Below are 11,713 nucleotides of genomic sequence, written 5' to 3' on the forward strand. Positions count from 1 at the left end.
AGAAAGAAAAAAAAACCAGTATCTTTTAAAAAGTATTGTTTGCGTCTCACATTCAGCAATCTAACGACACTTTAATTAAAACACCATCTAGAAATGTTCTAGATTTGTATTTGAAAATAATTTGTTGTCGGCCTGAAAGCATTGTTGTACAATATCGCATGGTGGCTGTACGTAGAGACCGACAGTTACAAAAGACTGATTTTTACATGAAAAAATAAGTACTTTTACAACACCTGGGACAGCGTGTTGAATAAAGTTTCAAGCCCAAATATCGTTTTAATTTTTTCAGATATTTCCCGTTGACGCGGNTCATCCGGACCCGACGAAAAATATAATTTTGGGCACCGATTTGGAAGTTTTTATTTGTTCAGGACTGAGTCTTTATTGCGATGTTTGTAAATTGACCTCATCTAGGCCGATCCCAAATATTAACTATCACAACTAGGAAAAACCAATTTGAATTTAATCATTGTTACACACACGCATTTGGAGCTGTTCGTATCAGTACGACTTGTGTAACATCAACATGTAAAATGTTACATTTAAACACTTACATTATTTGCAAATTAGTGAAATGTTCGATGGTGGCGAAACTGCCTGCATCTTTGAGTAAAACCACGGAAGGCCTGATGACGTCACAAATGTTACATATTTGACCAAATGTGACCTTGAACGTGGACCAAGGTCATTCAAATGAACAAACTTAATGGCCCTTTATCTAAGCATGCTACTGGCCAAATATCAACACCCTGGGCCTCATGGTAATTAAGGAGAAGTCGTTTAATTTTTTTAATCATATTTGACCTCTGTGACCTTAAATATAGGTCAAGATCATTTATCCAAACATGCTATGGACCATATATCATCATCCTGCTCCTTTTTGATATTCAGAAGAAGTAGTTTCAAGGTTTCAAACATATTTGACCCCGGGGAACTTGAATATACATTTGAACAAACTTAGTAGCCCTTTACCCCAGCATGTTACAGGTCAAACATCATTATCCTGTACCTTCTGGTTATTCATAAGAAGTTGTTGGGAGATTTTAACATATTTGACCACTGTGACCTTGAATTTAAGTCAAGGTTATTCATCCAAGCATGCGACTGGCAAAATATCAACACCTTAGGCCTTCTGGTTATTCAGAAGAAGTCATTTTAGGATTTTAAACATATTTGACCCACGTGACCTTGAATATACGACAAGGTCATTCATTTGAACAAACTTGGTAGCCCTTCATCCAAGCATGCTTCTGGCCCATTTACCATCTTGCTGGGCCTTCTGGTTATTCAGAAGAAGTTGTTTTAAAGTTTTAAACATATTTGACCCCCTGTGACCTTGAATATAAGTCAAGGTCATTCAATTGAACAAACTAGGTAGCCCTTCCTCCAAGCATGTCCCTGGCCAAATATCATCAGCCGGTGCCCTCAGGTTATTCAGGAGAAGTTGTTGAAAGATTTTAACATATTTGACCCCTGTGACCTTCAAAATCGGCAAAGGTCATTTGTTTGAACGAACTTGCAGCCCTTTATCCCAGCTTGCTTCTGGTCAAATTTCATCACCCTGGGCCTCTTGGTTATTCAGAAGTTGTTTAAATTAAAAAGTTTGATTTCAACAAATTTTATTGTATTTACAAGAGTAAAAAGATGACGCCGGACGGACGACAGACGGACGGACAACGAACACTGCACCACCGCATAAGCTCACATGGCCCTATAACGAGTTATTATCTCGTTATAACGACTTAACATCTCGTTATAACGAGTTAGTATCTTGTCATAACGACTTAGTATCTCGTTATAACGATATTTCGTTATAACGAGACACTAAGTCGTTATAACGAGATACGAAGTCGTTAAACGAGATACGAAGTCGTTATAATGATATTGTAACTCGTTATAACGACACCCTGTAGCATGTAAAACCAGCAAATGGACAAACACATACACAAAACACCCTGGGCTCATACAAATGGACATTTGTACACAATTATAACATTTACTTATATGACAAATTGAACCTGTTACATTAACGACATACTAACTCGTTATAACGAGATACCACGGACTTATAGATAACAATATAATTCCGTGGAGATACTATGAAAGGCCGTTCATGTCACAAACGAGATAAACCAACGCGTTAGCATTTAACGCGTTAAACAAGAATTTAACGCGTTAAATATAGTTTTAACGCGTTAAATGCTATCACGTTAAATATACACATTTATCGCGTTAAACCCTAACGCGTTCGCTTTTAACGCGTTAAATACATGTTTATTGCGGCAAAAAATATTTTATCGCGTTAAATGCTAACGCGTTAAACTTGACAACCAATCAAATGCGTCCTTGCATATCAGCATTGTGAAACCAAAATGCAACTTATAGGTGCTTGGGTGGATGTAAAACAATTGAGTTTATGAGCAATGTTTAAGAAGTAGGCAGATGCTATTTGTTCAAAATGCATAAAACTATTTAAATTTTGATTTAGAATACATACTATTATATCTTATTGCATAACAATTCCTGTGTATTTTTTTTATCAAAGTATTCCATTTTGGGTACAGTTCCATTTTGGGTACCCTCACCCTACACCCTTGCGATGAAAGAAGATCACCTAATCCAGGGAAACAACTGTTCATACATTTTCGATCATATTTCTTAACATGGAAAACTATATGATCAAATGAATTGTTAGGGAATAAATGAGTAAAATTTGTCAGAAATTGTCAAAAGTTTGTTTAATGAAGAAAATTATTAAAATGCTGTCAAGACATTTTCATAAACTGACTTTCTAATAGTATATGATGAAGTGTTCCATTTTGGGCACTCGACCAGCAAACAAATTTTAACCACGTGACCTTACAACTTGGCTGAAATAGTATGTTCTACAATTTTGCAAATGTGGAAGTGTATACAAAAGGTGAACCGTTAATGAGAAATTGGGCATTTTTTGTCTTTTGAAGTGTCAGTGACATTTAACTTTAACCTCTATGACCTCGAAACTTTGCCAAAACATTTTTTTCGTATTACTTTTTGCGACTAGTTTATGTTTATACAGAAAGTGTACCATTTTTAGGAAAATTTGCATTTTTAGTCTTCCAGAGTGTCGGTGTATGTTTACTGTTTTTTAGGAACTTTGCAATTTCAGTCTCCCCAAGTGTCCACGACCTTGACCTTTGAACCTGTGACATAGAAACTTTGCGGAAATATTCCTTGCATTACTTCCTATAGCTTTCTTATATATTTGTTTATACAAAAAGTGTACCGTTTTTATGGAAATTCGAAAATTCAGATTCTTGCCATGTTTCATTTGTATCTAGTGACCGTGAGCTTCAACCTCATGACCTTGAACAATATATGTACCAATTACATTGTCTTCAATGTACTGCTAGTTATTTGTTAACAAAAAGTTAGCCGTTTTTCAGTTAACAAACTAGTTTTATGAAATAGTAACCAATGTCATCTACTTACGTTATATACAGATACATTTTATACATCTGAAAGAGCAAAAAATCCACCGTCTTCTCCAACTGCACATGTGATTGGTTCATTCATTTATGACACTTTAACGCGTTAAAAAAATAAGTACAACATTTAACGCGTTAAACTTGGGAAGCATTTTATCGCGTTAAAATATTTTTGATTGTTTAACGCGATAAAAGTATATATTTAACGTGAAAGCATTTAACGCGTTAAGACTATTTTTAACGCGTTAAATTGTTGTTTAACGCGTTAAATCCTTGTTTAACGCGTTAAATGATGTTTTAACGCGTGAACTGCTAACGCGTTAGTTTATCTCGTTTTTGACATGAGATACTAACTCGTTATTTATATAAACGATATGTTAAGTCGTTATATAACGAGATAAAAATATTCTTTGGATGTCCTAAATCAGCCACCGTAGATATCTGTGCCAGTGAAAAGTTTTACGACTGTTAACATAGTGAATAGAAAGTACTTTCTGATTGACTGCCGAGCGGAACAAAATATCTTGGTGTAAAATTAAAATATCGCGCACTTATCTGCTTCCGGAAAAATTGCATTCTGGGCAACATCAAACATGGCGCTAGGTGACGAACTCGTACTAGCTGGCGATCCCGAAGAGGAGGTGTGTTACTGATTGTTGATGATCTTCTAAAGATTTCACAGTTGCTAAGTGTCCAGAAATTCAATTAACAACACTTTCTTCATAGATCATTCTTGTGTGCATGCTAGGACATAGAAAATCAAACATTATTGTCAACGACTAAACTCAATGTCAACAGCAAAGTCACGTTGTAAAGCAGTTCTCTCGTTACTGCAGTAGGCCTTGTATGAAAATCCTATTAATCTGCATACCCTTCAAAACTGATTTGCATTACTGATGAGTAATGAAAATATTTTTAGGCAAAATTGTGCATACCCGGGGACCCCCTTTTCTCGATTATGCCACAGGGGTTCGTTACGAATGTCTAAAATTCACATGCTAAACTGATATGGGTCGTAGCAAACATAAACATACACGTGTATGTCAATGTGTGTGTGCCCCATATCAGTATAGCATATGTGTATTTCCGACATTTGTAACGAAAGCTAAAGGAGATGGAAAAGGTATGCACTAGAACTCGAACGCATCTTCTCACATTCAGCAGGTTGGGGAAACTCGCCTATTATACGCCAGTTGGAGTATGGATTTGTTTCTAAAAATAACTCGAATCGCTTTAACAATGACTTTTGCAAGATATTAAAAATCGCATTAATTTACAACAAGTTAAACAATATTTTGTTACTAAAAATAATCCAAATCGCTTTAACAATGACTTTTGCAAGATATTAAAAATTGCATTAATTTACAACAAGGTAAACAATATTTTGCTAAAAGATGTTTACTGAAAGCGTTTTTAGTACTTTCCCACATACAAATAAAGTTTATTATTGCATTTGTATTATGTTTCATGACTGAATAAATGCGACTTGGATTAACAAATTGAAAAAGCTAAGATTAAAGTGATTTTGGCTATTTTAAGTAACAAATCCATTCCCCTAATCGCGTATAATAGGCAAGTTTGCATATTATACGCAAGTTGGTGATTTTCCCTGACCTGACAACGGCTCGTATGGGTAATAATTCTGCATTTGGGGAACAGTTACCCATTTGAGTAATAATTTTGTTACTGAAATGTGGAATAAAGTGAAATGAAAACACATTAAGTTCTTTTAAACATTATGAACAAAAAAGGGTGTCATTCTTTCAACATATTCCAATAAAAGATACTGAAGGTGCCATCTTTATGTAAAAAAAGTACAATGGCTCTCGGTAACATTTGTCACAGGTGCATTTGTCAAGCATTTCTGTGACTAAATGTATAATTTTAATCAGCTGAATTGTAGTAAGATAATGGTAAACTGATCTGGAATTATCTTGTGTGGATTGCTCAAATCCAAATTTTGTTGTTGCTCATTTTGTGGAAACGAAAATAAAAACAATAGTGGGAGATTTTTTTCTTTTGGAGAAAAAGTAGTAGAAGTATAGATTGCATATAGTTATACACAAAAAAAATTTAAAAAAAATTTGATCAATTATAATCGAAAATTGATAATCTTTTTTCCAATTAAATCATCGATTGCAAATTCCATATAATTGGTTCATTAGTGAACTCAAGTGTCCAATGTATACAATGCATTGAAAGTTATTTTGCTTGTGGATCTTAATCATACGATTAATGTTGAAAAGAGACCCTTAAACTGTGTAAAATTTGGTTGTAAAAGAAGGAAACTTAATGTTTAGTTAACAATTCTGTTGATGTTACAATAGTATTGCTAATTGATTTAGTATTCAGTCCTATAAAATAATAACTCATACGATTATCATCAAGCGATTACTTACGTTTGCAAACTGATTTATTAATTATGATTTTAAACCAATTGCCTATCACTGCTTTTCAGACATATATGCATATTTTTCTACATTTCCCACTAATGTTAAATATGATTTTACTTTCTTCACAGCCTGCAGCTGAGGAAGAAGAGGAGGAGGATGAAGAAGATATAGTTGTATGTACCGGTAATATTGTAGGATTGCTTCACAATAGTTTCGTAGTTATTTATTAATGACATGATGTATTCGCACAGGTGCTGGACATACAGGTACATTAGGTGAATACAGTATAAAAAGGACCAAACATGTTCACCTGTTATTCATTGCTCAAGACGATTCTTCTGATGCATGGATCACTGTACTGACTGTCTGAATAGGGAACTGACATATCAAAAAGTATGTCTGTCCATCATCACCTCTTCACATTTAATGCTAAACAGTGGTATTTTAAAATTATATCGCCATGTTTCATTTTCCATTTTCATATTGCAAAAAAACTTGTACCCATGATAATAATGCCATCCCCCTATTATTGGCTATGGCAAGATGGATGTTTTCACTTGTAAAATTTATTAGGACCCTGTATCTTTGTTCTCCCAATTGTTCATCTGTCCGTCCATCGAGGTCAAGGTTTCAGAAATTAGACATGATGATACACGTATACACTGTGAAATGTAGATGTGCAAAAGAGGTTTAAAATAATTTCTTAGGTCATGGTCAATGTTACCAAAAAGTAGACTGGGGGTACAGTACAGCCCTTATCTCAGAATCCAAAGTTTATTATTTTTGAAATTTTATGATACGCTGTGAAATGTAGATGTGCAAATGTGTGAAATTTGACATGGTTATAAATGCAAAGAATGAAGTGGCCATGGTTACTTAAAATAACATTAGTCATACATGTACATAATTCATGATTTCTCAATGACCCATATACAGCACACTTATGAGCATTTTGTAAGGCCAAATAAAAATATATGTGTTTCCTTTTTCGGCTCCAAAAAAAAGGTGGTTAGATAATCTACTAAGGTAAGAAAAACTTTTTTTTGTTCTGGTGAGGAAACTCTGATTACCTCCGTGAATGTTGAAAATATGTTATTGTTAAAAAAAGTATTAAAGGCACCAAATATGTAATTTGATTCATGTAAAATTAATACACAAATGCATTCACCGTTTTTGTGTTGCGCAGGCTTAAACGACACATTGAAGTAAATTATTATTTGACCCACCTAAATGTTTATGGAATAACCAACTGTAATTTACAGTACCTTCCTCAAGACTCTTTAACTCAATTCCCCAACACAACTCTCTTCTCCTCCTTCGACCACCAAGCTGAACTACCTTACTATCTGTCCCTTAGCAAAATCTTGCTACATAAATATTGTACAATAAAAATGTTGATTCATTAAAATTGTTGATGTAGCTGAAATCCTGTTAAAAACTTGCTATAAATCCAGCTAAATTTGACTCTAATGGTCAGCATCAGCTGAAGGCACAAACACCGACATCACAGACTGGACTACCCCACCTAGACTACAGACAGTTGCACTTATCTACAGATCCCAACGACCTATATCATAACCCCCAATTATCTACCGCTACTTAGCTACTACACTGTATCTTCAGATAAAACTCTGACACTGACCACACTAATAAAATGCATAACAAGTTATATGTGTACACTTTGTTCGATTAAACAGCTAATAAATGCATAACAGTGACTGTGAAAAACCAATAAAATGCATTAGGGTCGGCATGAAAAAATAGGGTCGGTCTCGAAACGGGAAACACATATATTTTTATTTGGCCTAAATAGAAAAACCATATTTTATACAAGTAAAATTAGTTAGTGACCAAATATTAATGACATTTCCACTGAAGGATAATCTGTTTTAGAAACTTCTTGATTACTCCAATTCACCAAACAAACTTATAAAACTTCCTTTTTCATTATCAGCAGGTGTGCAACACTCAATTGTACTCGTATGGAATGTAATGTAATTGATGTTGATCAATATCAGCTTCAAGCTCGCAGACATCTCTGGTTAGCCACAGCTCTTATTGCAGAGTGGATCAATTTAATTGGAAATACGGCATCTTTTAAAGTTCTTTTCAGTTTTTACAGCTAATGTATATACACACTTCTCGAAGTGACTACACAATCAGTTTAATCGGAGTATGATTATTCCGTCTTTGCATATTGCAGAGTTATCTTCTCTTGTGAGCAGGTATTGATTGTTATGTCATTGGTTTGTGTGAGAAAGTTGCGTTGTTTTCTCAAAAACTGATGACGTTACTCTCACAAACAAATGAAGTAACAATCAATACCTGCTCACAAGAGCAGATAACTCTGCAATACGAAAAGACGCAATATGTATGTACTAAGTTTGTATTTATGTATTAGATGTATCGGTAAAGCAGAATATTTAGTCCTAAATTTCAGCTTTGTTGTCTCAACTCGTTCAGAATTGATCATCAAATTATCTCATTCACCCCTGAAATTCCATACTAAACCATATACCAACCTCTGAATTGGAAGAGTTCAAATGTGTCTTCAGGGGTGAATGAGTTATTGTTACTTGGCTTTTGAGTAACTTATTTGGACATAAATTCATACAGTTAGCTTAATAATATTGTCCTTAAGACTGTTTTCTTGTTTATTTCTAGGACCCACATGATGATATGAAAGAACAGTGCAAACAAACTCCTGCTTGTCAAACATTGGATTTAAAACTTATTGAATGCACCAAGAGGGTGGAAAGTGCAGAACAGACAGAGGAAACCTGTCATGAAGAATTCAGTAATTTGATTCACTGCATAGATCATTGTGTAAGTTTAAGGTGACAGCCAACTTAGAGGTTCAACCTTTAGGATGAGAATAGTTACATTGTAGTTTTCAAAACCAGTATATTCTCTCCTAAGGTTGTCTTAGTGTAGTAGCTTTATGTATATATCTCTGATATAAGGGATGTCTTGTTGTAGGGAATATATCTCTGATACTGGGGATGTCTTGGTGTAGGGAATATTTCTCTGATACTCGGGATGTCTTGGTGTAGGGAATACATCTGTTACTGGGGATGTTTTAGTGAAGGGAATATTTCTCTGTTACTGGGGATGTCTTTGTGTAGGGAATATATCTCTGATACTTGGGATGTCTTGGTGTAGAGAATATATCTCTGATACTGGGGATGTCTTGGTGTATAGAATATATCTCTGATACTGGGGATGTCTTGGTGTAGGGAATATATTTCTGTTACTGGGGATGTTTTATTGTAGGAAATATTTCTGTTACTGGGGATGTCTTTGTGTAGGGAATATATCTGTGATACTGAGGATGTTTTAGTGAAGGGAATATATCTGTTACTGGGGATGTCTTGGTGTAGGAAATATATCTGTTACTGGGGGTGTTTTAGTGAAGAGAATATATCTCTGATGCTGGGGATGTTTTAGTGAAGGGAATATATCTCTGATACCTGGGATGTCTTGGTGTAGGAAATATATCTGTTACTGGGGATGTCTTGGTTCTTGGTATAGGGAATACATGTAGATCTCTGATACTGGGGATGTGTTAATGAAGGGAATATATCTCTGATACTGGGGATGTTTTAGTGAAGGGAATATATCACCGATACTGGGGATGTCTTTGTGTAGGGAATATATCTCTGATATTGGGGATGTCTTGGTGAAGAGAATATATCTCTGATACTGGTGATGTCTTGATGTAGGGAATTTATCACCGATACTGGGGATATCTTGGTGTAGGGAATATATCTCTGATATTGGGGATGTCTTGGTGAAGAGAATATATCTCTGATACTGGGGATATCTTGGTGTAGGAAATATATCTCTGATATTTGGGATGTCTTGGTGAAGAGAATATATATCTGATACTGGTGATGTCTTGATGTAGGGAATATATCACCGATACTGGGGATATCTTGGTGTAGGGAATATATCTCTGATATTAGGGATGTCTTGGTGAAGAGAATATATCTCTGATACTGGTGATGTCTTGATGTAGGGAATATATCACCGATACTGGGGATGTCTTGGTGTAGGGAATATATCTCTGATACTGGGGATATCTTGGTTCTTGGTATAGGGAATACATGTAGATCTCTGATACTGGGGATGTCTTGGTGTAAGGAATGCATGTCTATTAGTAGGGATGTCTTGGTGAAGAGTATATATTGTTTTATTAGCTTGTTAATGGTTCATTACATGCATTGTTTAGCATAGAAATTGTGTACAGTTCATTGATAATTAGTCTTGTACGGGTGTACTTAGCTTCCAGTTCAGTAATTTTCAGATCTTTTTGACAGATTTCTTTTTACCTTTTAAACTTTGCACAATAAAACATTTATATCAATGAGATTTTTAATCAAAACACATGCAGTAAATTTGGATAACTTTTATAATTATGGTTTATAAATTATTCTTCATTTGGTGGATGTTATGAAAAATGTAGTTTTAAGAAGTTATGCTGTATAAAACATATACCGGGTAAACATCATAAAAGTAGTAGAATTGCCGTCATGGTCCCTTCAACCCAATCATAATTCCATAGAAAATGATCATCACCACAAAGAAAATATCTTGGTATGATGATGTGAATGTGGGATAAAGGTTAAATTCTTCAGGGTTTTGAAAAGCTTTACTTCATCCGTTTCAAATCATTGATAAATTGTCTAAATACCATTTAACTTCTACCCTGCTTTGGCCAGAAAACCATTTAGGCCCTTCCAAATGTCAATGGATTTATTTTTCTATTTTACAGGTTGCACCGAAGTTGTTTTCGAAGCTGAAATAGTGGCAATGTTTTCTAGAAGGTAAAGACTTTTTATTGGTTGGCTAAGACAAGGACACCAACGGGCGAAGTCACCAAGTGTAACAGCAGGGAAGCACTTTGAAGGAATGTGCAAGGTTATGAAATCCAGCCGTTTCCTCCATATGGATCATAGCTGATGATGGAAATGGACATTTGGATGACTTTTACAGAACCAATTTTAGTGCTCACGGTTAAAAGATGTGTTATATGATGGGTTAATAAATTTGTATTTGATGTCTTCAGATGTTTTATTTCTCGAGGGTGTAACAATAGATAATTGTGTTTAATAGTGATGCCTACCTTATTTTTACGTAATAAGGGCACATGCTCCAATGAGGTTGTCAAAGAGATTTTTCAAAAATATAACTGGAAAGCTTAATATAAAAATGATTTCTTTTCTTTTCTAGATTCTGTTATATTTGAAATTTGGCCAATTGGTTTTGTAAGACAACCCTTCCACCTTAAAAATGAGGCTGTATACAAGTGTCATGGGAAAATGTTAGCAAACAAAGACAAATACGAATATAATTACGATTCGGAATGATAGATCATCTTATTAACAGAGAATTAAACTTGGAAGTGAGATTAACAGACCTTCATGTTTCGCCCTGTGGTGTGAAAACAGACACAATACGAATTATTTTTGAGAGAGAAAAAAGTGTCCAAATAAAGCACTCGTTAACCCACACCTTGTGCCCTCATTTGTTCCCGAGGGACAATAGGCTTGTACCCAATCTGTCCATCCGTTCATATTCCATCCATCTAAAAAGTCTTATCTTCTGTATATATATTAATTAATGGGTCAAACAAAGCTTTAACTTTGAAAGGTCCTTGTTAAATCTAGACGTACTTGAAGATTTTATCAAACGTTACTACAAAATGCATTTACTGTTGACAATACTATCAATCCAGCAAAATAAGAGAGAGAAAAGTTCAAACTTACATAGAACTAATGAAGATGCACGAGGGTTGTTTTAATTTACACTCGACATTTTAACACTTTACCATTCATGTAATTGAGATGAGGG

The 11,713-nt window shown here is 34.7% G+C and overlaps 1 protein-coding gene across 1 annotated transcript; it reads left to right on the top strand.

Annotated features, from left to right (window-relative positions):
- Positions 1-4,035: 4,035 nt before the first annotated feature.
- On the top strand, positions 4,036-10,924 carry LOC110452551 (cytochrome b-c1 complex subunit 6, mitochondrial-like). Its single transcript, XM_021501159.1, has 4 exons — positions 4,036-4,108; positions 5,989-6,033; positions 8,525-8,686; positions 10,635-10,924. Exons 1-4 carry the CDS (start codon positions 4,061-4,063, stop codon positions 10,665-10,667), a joined length of 288 nt encoding a protein of 95 aa, XP_021356834.1. The 5' UTR covers positions 4,036-4,060; the 3' UTR covers positions 10,668-10,924.
- The last annotated feature ends 789 nt before the right edge of the window (positions 10,925-11,713 follow it).

The sequence above is a fragment of the Mizuhopecten yessoensis genome, unplaced genomic scaffold (genome assembly GCF_002113885.1).
Source record: "Mizuhopecten yessoensis strain PY_sf001 unplaced genomic scaffold, ASM211388v2 scaffold6719, whole genome shotgun sequence".
NCBI lineage: Eukaryota > Metazoa > Mollusca > Bivalvia > Pectinida > Pectinidae > Mizuhopecten > Mizuhopecten yessoensis.